The sequence below is a fragment of the Ischnura elegans genome, chromosome 3, assembly GCF_921293095.1.
Source record: "Ischnura elegans chromosome 3, ioIscEleg1.1, whole genome shotgun sequence".
NCBI classification, from domain to species: Eukaryota; Metazoa; Arthropoda; class Insecta; order Odonata; family Coenagrionidae; genus Ischnura; species Ischnura elegans.
In genome coordinates this window covers 5,917,224-5,935,047 of record NC_060248.1, presented here as the reverse complement: position 1 = coordinate 5,935,047, position 17,824 = coordinate 5,917,224, and the positions used below count along the sequence as shown (strand labels likewise).

The following is a 17,824-nucleotide window of genomic DNA, read 5'->3' as shown; positions in this document are numbered from 1 at the left end:
GCAGCTCTTCTTCATATGAGTGAAGGTTGAGATCACGATGGTCAGTACAGCGACACTTCAGGCGTGGTAACATTTACTTTAATGGCTGTAGTACTGCGATGTGGAAGGCAAGGGGAAACCACCACATTATTATCCCGAGGAGGCGCAGCTACTCCAACTTTAAATTGTCTGACATGATGGAATTCTCTCAGGTAAAAAATTCCGGAGGTAAACTAGTCCCCCATTCGGATCTCCGGGCGGGGACTACCCGAGAGGGTACATCGGTCAATTGTGATAAAGTTATGAGGATAGGTACATGGAATGTGAGATCACTCAGGACTTGCGGTAAGCTAGAAAACCTTAAAGTAGAAATGGAAAGATTGAATATCGACGTGCTAGGAATCAGCGAAATGAAATGGCCTGAGGAGGGAGACTTTTGGAGTGGAAGCTATAGGATCATACACACAGGATCCCATAACGGTAATGCTGGGGTTGGGATAATGCTCAGAAAGAGCGCCGGAATGCGTGTGAAAAGCTTCCTACAGTACAATGAAAGGATAGTTATGGTGAAAATTGAGACTAAGCCGGTAGATACCGTAGTGGTACATGTCTACATGCCCACGACAGACTACGAGGATGAAGAAGTTGAAGACGTCTACGATGATATAAAGGAAGTAATCAAAAAGGTAAGGGGTGAAGAAAACCTTATTGTTTTAGGTGATTGGAACGCTGTCGTCGGCGAAGGCCAGGATGGAAGAATAACAGGAAAATATGGATTAGGAAATAGAAATGAAAGAGGAGAAAGGCTGTTAGAGTTCTGCACAGAACACAAATTAGTGGTTGCCAACACTCTATTTAAGAATCAAATGCGAAGAAGATACACATGGAAAATGCCAGGAGACAAAAGAAGATTTCAACTAGACTATATTTTAGTGAAGCAGAGGTTTAGAAACCAGATAAAAGACTGTAAAAGCCACCCGGGGGCAGATATTGACAGTGATCATAATCTAGTGATGATGAAATGCCAGCTGAAGTTCAAGAAATTGAAGAAATCAGCAAAGAGCACCTGGCAATTAGAGAAACTTAAGGAGCCAAAAAATCAACACGCCTTTCAAGAAGTAGTGGAGCGCAAGATAGGACTAGATCAGTCTGAAAACTCAGTTGAGAATAATTGGACTATCATAAAAAGTGGATTTCAGGAGGCCGCTAGAGAAGTTCTAGGGAGAAGAAAATATGCTAAGAAAAAGCCATGGATCACGGATGAAATCCTAGATCTCATTGAAGAACGGAGAAAGTATAAGAATACGAATACTGAGGAAGGACAGGCTTGCTACAAGAGAATAAGGAACGAGATTTGCCGCCAAGCGAGGAAAGCCAGAGAAGCATGGATGAGGAACATATGTGAGGACGTACAAAATAACCTCGTAAAAGGGAAAGTGGAAGCAGCCTATAGAATAGTGAGGAACCATTTCAAGGAATGAAACACAAAATGTAATAGCATAAGGGACAGGAATGGAAACATTCTAATTGAAAACGATGACAAAGCCGAGAGATGGAAGGAATACCTGGAGGAATTATACAACCGGAGCAAACTTAGCTCAAAAGTTCTTGAAGAGGAAAGTGAAGTTGAAAAGGATGACATTGCAGACCTGCGAAAGAATAAGGCCCCAGGAATAGATGACATTCCAGCAGAGTTAATAAAAAATGCAGGAGAAAAGGTCTTAACTCAACTGTATAAAACTATCTGCGATATGTACTCAACAGGAGATTTACCTAGTGAATTCGAGGAGAACATCATCATTCCCATACCCAAAAAGAAGAGAGCTAAGAAGTGCGAAGAATTTAGAACCATAAGCCTGATGACACATGCATCGAAGATTCTGACAAGAATCATTTACAGGAGAATTGAACGAAGAGCAGAAGAATTCCTGGATGAGGACCAATTCGGATTTAGGAAAAGCAGGGGCACAAGGGAAGCAATTTTGGCTCTTAGGATGATCATAGAGAAGAGAATGGAGAAAAACAAACCAACCTTCATAGCATTTGTCGATTTAGAGAAGGCCTTTGATAACGTGGAATGGAATTCAATGCTTAGAATCTTGAAAGAAATCGGCGTACTCTACAACGATCATAGAATTATTCATAGCTTGTATAAAAACCAAGTAGCTGTGATCAAATGTGGACCAATCGGTGCAGAAGCAAGAATAAGAAAAGGGGTGAGACAAGGTTGTGCGCTTTCTCCCTTATTTTTTAATGTTTACATAGAGAAAGCCATCAACGAAATCAAGCAGAAAGCTTCGTGTGTCAATATCCAAGGAGAAAAAATTAGTATGCTGCGATTTGCTGATGACATAGCAGTGATAGCCGAGACAGAGAAGGATTTGAAGAAGACGTTGACAAACATGGAAAGGACAATGGCCAGTTATCAGTTGAAAATCAACAAAAAGAAGACTAAAATATTTGCAGCAAAATAGAAGAGGCTAAAACAAACATCAACCTAGGAAAGCATAAGCTTGAAGAGGTGACGAGTTCTCTTACCTGGGAAGCCGAATTACCAGCGATGGACGGAGCAAGAAAGAAATACACAGTAGAATAGCGCAGGCGAAGAGGGCTTTCTACAAAAAGAAGAATCTTCTTACAGCTGAAAATACCAGCATAGAAGTAAGGAAACAATTCATCAGATGCTACATATGGAGTATGTTTCTCTATGGAAGCGAGACTTGGACGTTGACAGCAGCAGAGAAGTCAAGAGTGGAAGCATTCGAAATGTGGGGCTACCAAAGAATGATGAATAAAATGGATTGACCAGGAAGTGCTAAGGAGAGTGGGAGAGAAGAGAAGCCTCCTAAAAACATTAAGCAGAAGAAGGGACAACTTATTTGGCCACATTTAGAGGCACGATGGTCTCATGAAGACAATCGTTGAAGGACAAGTGGAAGGGAAAAAGGGCAGGGGATGGCCCCGAATGAGTTATATAGGACAGGTTATGAAGGATGTAAAAGAGAATAAATATGTAGCTATGAAGAGATTAGCGGATAGGAGAGAGAAATGGAGAGCTGCGTCAAACCAATCTTAGGATTGTTGACTAATGATGATGATATTTTTTAAGATCACTTCCCAAAAACATGCAAATACTCTATTTCACAAGGGCATAGGAAGAAAGGAGTCCACAGAAACTGGGCTCCAAACTGCATGGTGATACCAAAGAGGTAACATATACATTTGCAAACACGCAAGAAAATCTACTCTCAGCAATAAATCATTGAACTTTTCTAGGATTGAAACACAAAACTTTTTAAATTTCCAGTATCCAAATCTCCCATGTTCAAATACCTGTCCAATAAAATAATTTTTGATTGCAAGTGTTTCCTTCAGTGTTTTTACCTTTGCACTCATGTTTGTTTCCATTTATAATTATAAATAAATCCAAACTGATTAAGTTCATCCAGTGCCTACTGTAGAATCCCTAGCAGTTTACTCACTTTCCCGGTTAGAGGTTATCCACTTAATGCAATGCCCATATGTATTGTACATGTTATATATACATACAATGTTATGATGGACGACATGGCCATCAAAACGTCAGCAGAGATGGAGAACCTCAACCGGTGGGAAACCCGAAACAACTTCAACATCCCGTATCCATACTTGTAAGCTGCAACATTTATCCGAATTGGGTCATCAACCTCAAGTGAACATCACAATCTCACCATTAAAGTTAATTTCTCCATGTATAGTTTCAGGACAGGAGGATTTAATTATTAAAGAGAAATATAAATATGCCACATTCAGATAACAAGTTAAACTATAAATTCATAAGCCAAATTTTATGTAATGGCAAATGTGTAACTCCAGATGTGAATGCAAGCCCAGAGACAACATGTGGCAAGGCAGAGGTTGCCCCCCCCCCCCCCCCCCCCCCCCCCCCCCCCCACCCTTCGCCACAGGCCACCAACCAGGGTGTGTAGCCAGGGACTTGCTTGAGATCTGAGAGTTCCAATACGTAACCAAGGATTAGCTAATTAATGAGAACTACGGCTCAATCTGTGCCTGAATCAATTTTAAACGTTTCGAAGCAAATGTAAAATTTTAATCATTGAGTACAAACAGAGAAAGGGGTTTTGGGTTAAAATTTATTTCTACCGATCAAATCCGTAAGATTTTTAAATGCAATATTTACAGATTATATTATCACATGAGACATATCGATACCTCCACTGCACAAACACTCAACAATCGGCCAACAAATCAAATCCACTCATCTATGTAGTACTACTAAATGAGCGGATATGATTCGGTGGGTGATTGTTGAGTGTTTGTGGAGTGGAGGTATCGATATATATATAGGTGTTTATCACAAGGAAATACATAGATGACGGGAATAACATCATGCACGATATGTCAAAAACAAAATGTTTATTTTCAGAAATTGATTTCATACTCTCACAATCGTCCCATAAGAAATCAGGAAAGCATTTAGCCCTCTCAACTGGTACACATCATAATGAATTCATTTCCACGCGCGCGCACTCACACAATTGCCCAATTCTGAGATATGTTAGTCATGAGATTCACTCTTAATGAGACAAATATTCCAATATAACATACATGTGTGGTAGGCATCCTTTATGCTACAGCAGGACTCATTCAAAGGCATTAATCCAGTCATTTCAACTGGTAGCTACGTGCTTAAAGGCATAGGAGTGAAAGGAGAGAAGGCTTTTGCTACATAAGGACAACAAATTAGGTGCTTGTCTTCCCTTCATCAGTAATGCACAGCATTCTTCCAACTGTGATCATTATATACAAGTCCTTTTTCTCCTCGGTAATCAAACGGCTGTACAACTACTCTCGACTACTACAGCTCAGTGATAAACGGACACACAATTTCGCTTTACTGTTCAATTTATGCATAGATTGAAACAAAAAATTGACAATCCCTGAAATACCAGATCAAGACTGAACACATTCTATCCCATTACTATGGCCTCAAGGAAAAAAAACATAGCAAATAAGGAGGCTTATGGCTTAATAATCCTTTTCAAATAAATTATTTCACTCATTGTTGCAACATAAATCAATTAATCAGTACAATAGAACAATACCTAACACCTTAAGAAAACTTGATGGAGAAACATATAGAATTATTCTCAGTCCTGTGGAGTGAGTACTGGGGGCTTGGTACAGGTGTTGGCACACCCGATAGCATTCAACGCTGGCAGCAAAGGAATGGCAGGAGTGCCAATGTTTGGGAAACCAATGTGCTTTTCACGCAATGCAATACCTATCTTAAATCTACCATCAGCATGCTCCCCACACTCTTAGCCTTCATTTCCATGAATTTTGAAAAAGTTTTTGGAAGATGCTGATGAAGGATGGGAATAGAGATGTTGGGAACAAATCAAGAGTAGCAATCGGAAAGGATCATTTTCATGGGAAGAGAAATGTTTTACGCACTTACACGGATCAACTAATGAGAAAGAGACACAACTATGGGTGGAGTGAGGGCGTGAAACAGTGAAATTGGGATGAAGAAGAAGAGAGGCCAGAGATGAGTAGAACGCTCCCGAGATGGGACACGGGGAAATCCTTGATGACATTATAATCACAGTTTAAATAAAATGAAAAGACACAGGGAATGCATATAAGAATTATCTGCACTGAATTATAAAGCAAAGGCCTCAAGTAAGACATTTCAGCTTTCAGCTTCTGCAAATGCTGCGAAAATAGAAAAGAAATAGGGATTTGTAACATTCCCACGCCCACTGATTAAACGGCAGATTTATTTCATCTTGCAGCCACAAATATGATTCCAATAGAAAATCTCAACACACAGATGAGTATGGTACATAATTCCACACACAGAAATATCGTTCAATAATAATCGCACTTCACTTGTGAGAAATAGCTACGAGTGCTCAAGTTGGGAGTTTGAAACGCAGCATGGGTGTGCGATGATTATGGGACAAAGTAGCCATGTCCTGACAACAAATTTCAACAAGACTTGGATGCACATCATCACTTCCAAAAGTGGTGGAAATGCAGGGCTGAAAGCAGGTGATGATTGCAAGTTACGTATTGAAGACAAACATTAATAAATAATCACTACAAATTTCCTAAAAGTACTTTTACAAAAATTTTAATACACAAATGCACGTCATATTACATCACTATTTATTCACCAGTTTAATAACTTGCATGACCAGCAATGACCATTAATGATGTGCAAACCATATAGCGAAGGCACCACAGTCAAGCAGCTGCCCACAGGGCCTAATCAGTCCTTCTGCACCCCTCAATCATTCGCATCGGGAGCAGTTCGAGGACACACACTCCCAAGGACCATCTCGACTGTGGAAATTTTGGCCATTTCAGACTTTGAGGATTTATCTGTTGCAATCATCACGCTCAGCACAGTCTACTGAAGGAAGTAATTCAAGAAAATCCTTCATTCAACAATTTGCAGTCTAACTGAAGCAGAAACAAATACCATAATAAAAATTTGCCGCTGATATTCAGGTTGGTGATCCTTCCATCATATCATAACAAGAGTTACTCATGTATATGAGATATGAATAGAAAACCACTAAAAAAATGCCTTCTTTCCACGAAACAAGGAAAAATAAAATCAAATGCCAGGATAAAGTCTAATGATGACATTCCTCTAGTGATTTCAAATTAAATGACATGTTTGCTTAAACAAGGGAAGAAACAGAATATCACGGTAGATTATCCACACCCAACAGTTCATACACTCTAATGAAATATGATTACTTAACAGCTTAAAAAATGTATGAACTGAGGAATACATTCTGAGTGATAGACTGCAGTTCATTCTACTCATGAGGCATGTTTTTAATAGACCATTGGATATTTCCGATGGATGTCTCAAGCAAACAGGGAGACCCTTAGGGGGCTCTCCACCAATTGAAGGATTTCTATGCAAAAATGCACAATACAAGATAACATTGATTTTCTTAGTTTATGCAATCAAATTCTATAACCACTTGTTAGATAGGATGCATAAGAGTTAACAGTCGAGAAAGTTGGCTGCCATGAGGAGTTCCAGGGCAATCTCAGGAGCAATTGGAAACTCTGGGATTTCCGTGGAGCTGTTGGTGTAGCGGACCTTGTATGTGAAGTACATGCACACCTTCTGCAGCACATGAGACCTAACAAAGAGAGGAGAGAACATGCAATTATCAGCAAAGCACTAGAAGGATAAGTTTCTAGCACTAACATAAAGATTTCCACCACAAGGAGTGAGCAGCGCAATATACAATTTAACGCACACACTTCGCGCACTAATCTTTGACAAATTTCAACTCTCACACACAAAGAGATCAGCATTTTTCACATTTAAGTACACATGAAAAATGAAAGTGTCTCTCTATGCATTACTCCGCCATCATCCAACCACCATGATGGTCAGCAAATGAATGTATTACAGTAAACTCTCGATTATACGAAGCAGGATTTTATGAAGTTTTTGATTATACTAAGTGATATTGCGGTCCCGCCGAAAAGCCTATGGTAAATACATGGCACTATTCGATTATACTAAATGTTTTGAAATTACGAATCCCAGCTCGGTCCCCAGGAGCAAATGGCATTCGTGTATACGAACTACGGCGAAAAATTTGTCAACAAAACTAATTATGCCGGCGTAAGTAGCTAAATAATCAGCGCTTTCGACTGTGGTCCATCAAAAGTTCAAAATCGTACATGATAATGCAACTTTGGAGAGAAATGGGTTGCCAAAAACCTCACGGTGCGAATTTAAGGGAGGTAGGAGTTCAGTAAAAATATCGCGACTGACATAATGCCCCTATTTACGTGCCTGTTCGTAAACATCGCATCAACAATAATTCGTAGTTTAACATGTCAGGAAGGTCACCCAGGGTATTTCTTACACACCTACTTAAACCCTACGTAATTGAATCATACCATGAATATGTCACAAGTCCATAAAAATACTCAAATTTCAACGTTCGAGCGGGTTAATAATCTATAATAATAACCTCGTGACAACACTTTTCTGATCAACAGTTGGAAATATGAGGAAGGAAGTGAATTAATTCACTCGATGATAGAGGAAATATATTTCATTTTAGACGCAACGTTCCATTTCGGAGGGAGGGAGGTCGGGGAAAATACAGCGGTTGTCAGCGACGAGAGATGGGGAGAAGTAGTAAGGATATCGCTGATGATATCATATTTTATACACGAGACTATATTGAGGGAGAAATGGCTCCTCTATTGCTAATTCAAACGGAGATTTCATGAATCTGTGCATTAAGTTTTCGCCCAAGCACATTGGTATCTATCCACAAGGGTCTGGCTGTCTTTCATCCTGAAAGTGCTGAATCGTACGGGATGGGCTTGTGCTAAATTCACGAGGGTGCGAAGGGCTTCAGTCTGTGCCTTGCGAGTGCGTAAGCAACAACCAGTGCTTCTCTGGATCTGCAATAGTAACGTTTTCTTTGCGAGTGTGTTTGAAATTTGGGGACACGGAGCCTTCACAGCTAAAATAAAAAAGAATAGTATTATCTTTAGAAATAAAAATGAAAATTAATGAAGAGGTGGAGGCGAAGAGATTAACTAAAAGTGAAATAGCGGAAAAGTTTGGAATCCCACTGTCGACTTTGTCGACATTTCTAGCAAGCAGCGGCAAACTACAAGAAAAAGTCGGGTCGGGTGCTTCGCTGAAAAGGAAATATCTGAGCTGTGCCAAGTTTGCGGAGGTTGAAGAGGAGCTATACACCTTCTTTTGTAAGTGCCGTGAGCAATATATCATCCTGGAAGGGCTATTTGCATGGTAAAAAAACTGGGAGGGCTTCCAATTTTACATGTTTTAAGCACCGTGACCTTTCAAATTTCCCAATGACAATGGGCTTGATTTTGTCCGTACTCATTTGGTTGACGCACAGCCCCACAGTAACACACACTTTACTCTTTTTCCCCCCATGGCACCTTTGCCCTTTGAAACCCAGGGTTGGGTCAGGTTATGCATTAAAAAATAGCCCAGTTTCATCAAAATTGTAGCGATCTCTGGGACTATATTCTTGAAGTATATCATCGTTATCGATGTGCCATTTATCAATAATTTCAGTTTTAACAGAGCCTTCCTCCCCACTTATTTTCAGAGATACAATATTGAATCTTGATTTAAAATTAGTCAACCACCCACCAGAACATTTAAATGCATTGGTGCTCCAAAGCAAGCACTTGACTCTCTGAAGAGGAAATAGATGGAAATAGAGACAGAAATACACTACAAAAATTACCTAAAAGAAGGGAAATGGGGAACTTGCATGATTTTTTTTTATTTCATAGGCGGACAGAAAATTATTTTCTGAATACAACAAAGAAAACCGCATGTAAATCTGAGTTTTCCTTCGCGAGTTATTTAATGATTAATATAACGAATTTTAAAGCGCGGGAAAAACTCCCTCACCCCCCAAGCCACTGCCGACGAAGCCTCGATGACGTCAAAGGTGCCTAAACATCACGCGAAGCTATTGTTGTGATTGTTTGTAATCGTTGCTAGGCATGGGCGGGACTTGAAAAAGTACCGGTATTTTTGTGATGAGTATTAAAAAGCAATAATAGTACTCTCCCGGTAGTACCGGCGAAAAAATACCGGTATACCGGTACTTTCATAATTGATAAAATATGTTAATAAGTCAAGATTTAACGCTTGTATTGCCCTAATTATCCGGTATTTCGGCAAATTAGCGTAACATACAGCAAGAATACACTAAAAAAAATCATTTACTGGATTTTTTTTTCGAAAATTTATCGGAAAAATACATGGAGGATAGATTATCTAATAGTGAGAAGGGTGATAGCGATGACGTTTTTAAAGGCAATGATTTTGGTGCATACCATTAAATTTTGCTGTTTTCCTGGCGTATATGAAGTGTAAAGTTCTCTCGGGAACTCTATCAGATGACTTATTTTCCGAAAGCCAACGGTTTTTTTCGGACTCGAGACCAACATTAGAACGTCTTCTGCAGAGAACTCGATACCTCCATTGCATAAACGCTCAACAATCGGCCACCTAATAGAATCCGCTCATTTACTTAGTTTCATTTACTTTCATTACATACATTACTTTCATTACTTTTACATTTCATTTACTTTACTTTATTTAATTAGTACTACAAGGCCTATCTAGATGAGCGGATTTGCTTCGGTGGGTGATTGTTGAGCGTTTATGCAGTGGAGGTATCGAACTTATAATAAAAAGTTTTCTTATTCACAGAGCTTACGTTTCAGTCTAAGATTACCTAGAAAAAGCCCCTATAATGTTAAGACATTTAATTTTATGATTTTACACAACAAGAATTGGTGTTAGTTATGGCTAAAATACTGCGATCGAATAAAATGTGACGTGTAGGTCGCTGTTCCATTTATTTCAGTTAAAGAAATACATATGTGGATTTCGATATAACTTTTACTTTTCTTGCCTTGTTTGAGTAAATAAATATCTTCTATATCAATAATGATAACAATTGTCTCGAACTCACAATTATGTAAAAGTACCGTTAAATGATGAGAAAACAAGAAAGAAACTAAGGAAGGAGGACACATCTTAATAATTAAGGAGAAAAATTGATTTGGTCTTCTTTTGGTGGTGCACTTGATAGGTTGTATGTAAAAAACCGAGAAACGGATGAACATTTTTAGTTGATGACTATTGTAAACAAGCTTAGCCTATAATCAGTTTACATTAAAATAAACAGATGGTATTATTTTTAGTGAGCTTAAATAGAAGTTGTGCACTTATTGCATAAGTCTACATCTACATTTTCTTGTCTGTTGTTATGATTTCTTGAGAAATATCCTTGACATTAATTAATAAATAAACACTTCTTGCTCAAAATCATTGTGAATTGGTGTTTATTTCTTGGAAATGGCCTTCTTCGCTTGATATATTATCAACACTCAATTGTTGAAGTAGCTGGGTAGGTAGTTGATTGATAATACATAAGATGGCAGCGCCGTCGAAATACCGGTACTTCTAGTACCGATACTCCGGTAGTACCACTAAAAAAATACTGGCCGGTACTACCAAAGTAGAAAAAAAATAGTACTCGGTACTACCGAATACCGGTATTTTTTGCCCATGCCTAATCGTTGCTAGCAGTTGTGAGAGCTTCGTTTGTTAGACGTGTTGATTATTTTATAGTTAAAGATAAATATCCGACGATAGAGGCTTGGAAGCCCTCATATTTTGCATTATTTATAATATTAATATCTGAGTAAGGGCATAAAATATAAAACTGGAGCAGTTAAACCAAAATTTTATAATACCTAAATAACATCGTTGTAGTAGTCTGAGCCACGGTCATTGGAAGGGGGATACGTTAATTGTAAGTTGATGTTATCGACGGCATATCATTCATTTAAGTATGTAATTAGAACGATTTTGATGTTTACTAATGTCCGCTAAGCTTTTATATACAATAAATTCATCCGTTTATTCGTAGGTATCGGAGAATTCGTCGTTTAGGACTGTCTGTGCTTGTATTATGGGGTGAGTTCCAGTCAATACAACTTTTGCTCGCTGATTGGAGACAGCAAGGAACATTTTTGTGCCAAAATAGTGTTATTTTCAACGTGACATCTCCCGTTAAGCTACTACTAATAATCACCGTTCCATTGGTTGTAATGCACAACGTTTGACAAGGTTGAACAATATCGGCCAAGAGTTATCAGTGTTCCATCGTGATTGAATTGTAAAAAGTGCTATTACGCTATCGATAAATGTCTAACAGTAGTGTAAAAATTGTCAGTGGCGTGCTAATCTCCGTTGTTCACCGTAGATATGACATTTCACGATCACGCTATTGAAATAAAAACTGCGAGTTAAGTTTGTTATTCCATTATTTCAATGAATAGTAGTGAGAAAAGTCACCTGTGTCACTTGTGTGGGCTAATTTAAGGGTTTAAATCAGTGAATAAATAGTTGTTTTCATCATAACGAGTTCTGTTATTGTAAGTTGTGAGATGAATATAAGAATGTGACAGTGACATCCAGTTTTTGATAAGAGTATTTGCCTATTTCCCACTATATTTTTATGGTATATGCTAGTATATTATTTATGGATTTACCTATATTATTGAAATAGGTTATAGCTTGTGTGTGTGTTGGCAGCGGAACCGATTCGCGATCTCACATGTGGATTGTGTGCAGACTGTTTTGCTGTGAAATCGTACCGTAGGACGGATAGGACTACCTTCTCCGTTAATTCGGTGTTGCCAAATTCAACAGCACAGCTTACGATCGTTATCCTTCAGTATTTAAAGTTTCTTTTACAACTCGATTTGCCGCCGACGTATAGCAATAATTTGTCTTAACAAATTCCATGAGGGTCGTGGCATCAATTTTTGGTGTCCTAAAAAAAAAGGCTGGTGTCCTAACACCCCATGCCACACGCCTTTTAGGCGGCTTGCGGGGTATTATGTAGATGTAGATGAATTTCAGGTGTACTATTCGAACGAGTGGCAACGTTATCATCCATTTTTCTGATCACTAAAACATACGAGGTGAAACGCTTGTACTTCATCATCCCGATGCCGCATTATTAATATCCCAAGTAATAATCTAGGCACAATAGCAATAGGAAAACTTGCCCAAGAATAACAGAACAAAATAAAGTGACGATGAGCGGCTAAATACTCCCTCAAAACAAATTTTCCACCATGCGCTCAGCGTATTTCCCAACTCCCTACGGTTGTTTAGGCACCTATGACGTCACGCCTGGCCTCGGCAACGCTCGGGTGTCTTCGCGCAGTGGTCGGCTCAGAGAAATTTTTCTCGATTTTAAATGCAATTTTTTTATTTCTTTTGATGCTGAATGGAGAAACTGAAGGTATTTTTGCGACCTAATGTATCCATTTGACTTATTCAAAATAGTTTTTAGAGCAATCTACGACCCATGCAAGTTCCTCATTATGACGACAAGAAAGGCTTGTCTATCTATACGCCTCTTACCACTCTCTCTCTCTCTTTATTTTTCAGGCTACTCGTAATGCACTTGTAACTCTAACCATGAACTTTCTTCTCACGCGCTTCCCCGTTCTCCCATGCCGAGAGATCTTTCTTTCCAAAGCCTTGGTTTACTCCCTCCTGCCACCTTTGGCTGATCTCGCTGACACCCACCTTACGCATCCCAAACCTCTTCTTCCCCAGCATTGCCCATTCACTCCCTCCCTAAGGTCACGGAGCTTGAGTGCGTCATAAAAAATATGGCCCCCAACGTATTCTGAGGCAGAGCTGAAGGCCCTTTCCTCACCCTTCTTTCTCCTGCCCCCTTCACCACTCCTTATGCTGACCACACTTCTTTCCTCAGGCAATCCCCATCCCACTCTTATTCACCCCACCCATTGGGAATGTTCTCCGACTGTGGAGAAAGGCATGGTTCATCTTTACCGGCAACAGGGGTAAGTTTTTAACCGGAGAGAGGCTGGAGAAGTATCTTCCATTGTCGGGGAAATGGTGCCGTGCTTATAAATTGTCTCTCTTCTTCTCTGCTGACTTTTCAATTTAAATTCAATTATTTTCTTTGCTCTTTCCACACTATATTTATTTACGATTATGGCACAACTACTTTTAGTGCTAAAACTAAGAAAATCTTTTCTCTATGTCAATGATCCTTTGTATAACTTTCAATACGGCGGAGAAAGAAACACGAAAACTAAATGAGGTTTAGGTACAGGTTTTTGCGTATCATTTTTGGAAATTGACGCAAGTGAACCAATACTTCACCACATTGAGAAATGATAAAACATCTCTTGTAGGAAAACGATGAATGTGGATAATAACGTTTCTCTCTTTATTTCTCCGATAATGGAAGATGTTTCTCCTGTCGTTTTCCGGTTGGAACCTTGCTCCTGTCAGCATAAAAGAAGAGAGACATACTATATGAACATGTCACCTCACACCCGGTATGAATAATATGGTCCTGATGAAGAATGAAGTCTTTTATAGCAACGTCTGCAAAGATGATGGAGCACAGTGGTCGGACGGAAAACTCAATCAGAATTTACTTCAAATATTCGCCAGAAGATAATCATATCCTATGTAATTTATGATCGTAACTGAATCTCAGTGATAATAACTAGTTGAAAAGAGAGCACATTCTGCTGAAAATACGAAGTAGCTCAAAATATCAATTAACGAAGGTTATTTTGGAAATAGGCTATGAACTTTGTTTTTCTTTTTTTCTCGTCACTGAGCGATAGAGGGCGACATAAATGGCGGTTAGGCCGGCTGTCGCTAAAATTCCGTAGGTGTTGGAAACAAATATCTATCTTAAGCATACTTAATAGTTGCTATTCGCTCCTAACCACAAATTTATAACATTAAATTCTAATAATAAACTTTGCAATTCATTATTTGATTACGTTTCCTAAACTGGTCCGGAAAAAATCTTAAGCGATCATTGATAATGAAGTACAAGAAATGGGAAGTTTATGGTGGTATATGTAATTATTTAACGATCTTTCAGAGCATAAATTGATAGCAAAAAGCTTTTACTAAGAATTCTACCGTGAATAACCACTGAAAACGTTTAAATAAGGTCACTAAAGACAAAAAAGGGCGGAGCAAACAAAAGCAAACATTTTTTCATCACTTATGAAAAAGGTTTCAAATTACGAAACTCGATTTTACGAAGTGCCAATTTACCGGTCCCACTGACTTCATATAATCGAAAGTTTACTGTATTTCAAGGAGGTATATTTGCCATCCAATTTGTTGTAAATCGCTACAGCAGGCCCCTTCCCTCATGATTCATTGATTAAGCCTGACATTGATTAAAGTGCAGCAATTACCGTAGTTGTCGGATTATAGTCCCCCTCCCCTAATTTTAAGGCTTCAGTTTTAGGAAAAGATAAAAAAATGCGTTTGAATATATGTAGTCCCCCCCTTTACTTTTACCACAGGCATTTTTGGAACAAAGGGGGGACTATATTCAGACATATACCGTACATTGATGTGATTTCTAAAAGCACTTTCAATTAACATATTCAACACAGATATCAGCCCAATGCAGATATTATGCTCCCAGCCAACAGCATGGATAGCGGCCAAGAGCTGCCATGATCTTGGGCCCAACTAGACTATGCACATCCCTTTCTACATGCTTTCTTGCAGCTGGTTTCTGCCCATTGTGTCCTCTGCTTTTTTCCACCTTAGTTCAACATTTTTTCAATGCACGGAGCAATAGTTTGTTGCCTTCATTGGCCCATTTCTATGTTCATCTTTCCAATCAACAATTCTTCCTTCTCGTCCATCATGGCACTGAAATTACGCTCCTCAAGGAGATTTCTCAATATTACATAGGCCTCGACATTTTTAACAAATATCCAATCTGCTTGATGATTATAAAGCTGTGCCCTTGCTCTTCCATGACCTTTAATTACCATAAATAATGCTTAAATCCCCTTCTACGAGCACTTCTGCTGAATCTTTAAAACCCAATTTTGCAGCATAGTGCAATGGAGTCAACTTATTACTTTCATACAGATGGCTAACTTTAGCTTTCCTCTGAATAAGATTTTCAACTTCTGTAATATCAGGTGAATTCCACTTTCCGGTTTGTGATGTTGTCCTGTGCAACATTCTACCAGCCGTTCAGCCTTGCTTCTCTAGCTAGCTGTGCTGCGCGGCTTACTTGGTTCATTATTATCTTGTATCAAATTTCCTCCTATTAAATACTTCGGCAGAAAGATAACTAAGACTCTATACACCTTCAATGTCATTAGGTTCGAAATGATTCAACAAATCAAATCACAGAAAATATATTAAAACAATTAACTACACTAAAATATACGGTCGAACACGTAATAAAATAGTAACGGGTGTTAAGAAACACCAGAGGATTCAAATTTTTATCAAATATGCATTATTAATAATAAATAATATTATTTACTTTACGGGAGTAAACCCCGTTAGATATAGTTAGTATAAAACTAAATCCATAGTGCATTAGCATCACAAAACCGATACGTGGGACAATCAGTAATAAAAGTTACGTTTATGACAAATTCAAAGTACACGTTGACGAGTGAATTGATGAAAATCCCTATTTTAATATGTAATACATTGTATTGCCCTTATAAAGAAGGAAATAAGTTAGTCTAAGCATAATTGTACTTAAAAAATACGTACGGTATTTCGCGAAAGTTCACTTCATTGGTTTCGTTTTCGGCGAACTGTCCTGGACCACTGAGCATGGCTTTGATAGTTCCCGAGGTCAATGCATGTTCTCTTTTCACGATGAATTCATGGCCATCAGATGATATTAGCTTCACATACATTGCATCGGGCCCTTCACATCCTCCATACACCTTCTCCTCTTCCTAACAAAGGAAAAAGGATGTTAAGGCTGGCATTTGTCTACGCCATGAAGGACAAATCTTAAGTGAAGCAAAGTAGGTATAAATTTCTATTTCACCTTTTTATCATCTGCCATATCTCCAGACATGGTTGCAAGACCTAACGAAATGTAAATCCGAATTTCAAAAAATTAAAGAAACAAGTTAAGAATAAATCAACATAACAGAAATCATGACTAATGACTTTATCCGGCTAACACTACCAAAAATAGCAAGACCGTTTGGCATCGAAAAATGTTTCAGTGAACAAAATGTGTGCAGAAAAAGATGAGACCTTAGAGAAAATAAATATGTACACAGAATTGGCCCCAAAATACCTCCTTACTGGATCTTGGTGAGGAATACCTCACCTCAAACAAATAACATCAGCACGTAATTTCGACCCAGCGCTTCAGCTGTTTACGGAAACAAGGAAACAACATGACCCATTATCCGCCAGCAGAGGCAGCACAAGGCAGCATGGGACAGAGTCCTCTAGATTGCTCTCTCAACACTACTCTCTCATCATGTCGAGTAGTCGCATAGGCTTCCACTATGGCAACCACGACGTCCGCCATTTTCGGTGTAAATACTCCGTTTTCCCATAAGGAGATGTGGTAAAATTTCTTCGTTTTTTTGGTAAGCGAAGAATGTTGGTAATTTTCGGATAGGTGATATTGATTTTCGAAACCTTCAGTAACATAAGTACAAATTTTCTAGGCATGACAACAATGCAAACGGCGAAAATAAAGGTAAAACCAGGGCAAAGGCTAAACGTATTACGACCTGATCGAACCCTTGTTTTAATGGGTTGACACCCAATTGCGCTAAATAATCACTGAAAATACTATTAACGGAAACTCTTACCCTCAATAAAAAGGCTCTTTGCAAAATATGTACTGACACAAGCAATTCCGCCGCGAGTTTAATGACTGAAATCTGATAGTAGGACAGCGGGTAGATGGGCGTAACCAGCTGGAGACGGCCTTTCAGCGGCGTAGTGCGGTGGGATAGGACCCCCCTGTCCCCCGGACAATATGAAAACACAGTTACTTTGATTAATTTAAAAAACAAAATATTGAGAAATGACGAGTTTACAAAAGATTTCTTTGACAAATAGTTTTTTCGATCATTAACCCGAACGAAATTCCTGGCTACGCACCCCCCCCCCCCCTTAGAAGCGAAAAGAAATTAAGCTCGTAACGAAAATTTTAAAGAAATTGTTTAAAAACTTATATTCGCATAAGACATGTAACAAATTTAAGTCATTCTCTTCATTGTATAGACCAATGAAACGCTGTCATAATTTACTTACAATTTTGACTTCTTCATTCTTTGCAAAAATGTTACTACTTGAAAGACCACGACATGTCCTCCTTGCTTTGATCCTGGGTACCAATGGAGCAGCGAGGGGGGTTATGGGGGATAAATTCCTCCCCCATAGAGATCAGAGAAA

At 38.8% G+C, this 17,824-nt stretch overlaps 1 protein-coding gene across 5 annotated transcripts; it reads right to left on the bottom strand.

Moving 5' to 3' along the window:
- Positions 1-4,378: 4,378 nt before the first annotated feature.
- Positions 4,379-16,817, bottom strand: LOC124155375 (elongin-C). 5 transcript variants are annotated; one of them, XM_046529139.1, is made up of 4 exons: positions 16,707-16,817; positions 16,449-16,489; positions 16,163-16,353; positions 4,379-7,151 (listed from the first exon to the last, which is right to left on the bottom strand). In XM_046529139.1, the coding sequence occupies exons 2-4, from the start codon at positions 16,476-16,478 to the stop codon at positions 7,010-7,012; spliced, it is 363 nt and encodes a 120-aa protein (XP_046385095.1). In that variant the 5' UTR covers positions 16,479-16,489; positions 16,707-16,817; the 3' UTR covers positions 4,379-7,009. The 5 variants fall into 5 exon arrangements, with proteins under 5 accessions (XP_046385095.1, XP_046385098.1, XP_046385099.1 ...); XM_046529142.1 differs by having other exon boundaries at positions 16,664-16,816; XM_046529143.1 differs by having other exon boundaries at positions 16,686-16,816.
- Positions 16,818-17,824: the final 1,007 nt, after the last annotated feature.

Excerpts from the sequence above, each read along its gene's own strand:
- LOC124155375 (XM_046529139.1), bottom strand. The coding sequence starts at position 16,478 with ATGTCTGGAGATATGGCAGATGATAAAAAG. Across the intron at positions 16,354-16,448 it reads ATATGGCAGATGATAAAAAG|GAAGAGGAGAAGGTGTATGG; the intron begins GTGAAATAGAAA and ends TTCCTTTGTTAG. Across the intron at positions 7,152-16,162 it reads GTGAACTTTCGCGAAATACC|GTCTCATGTGCTGCAGAAGG; the intron begins GTACGTATTTTT and ends TCTCTTTGTTAG.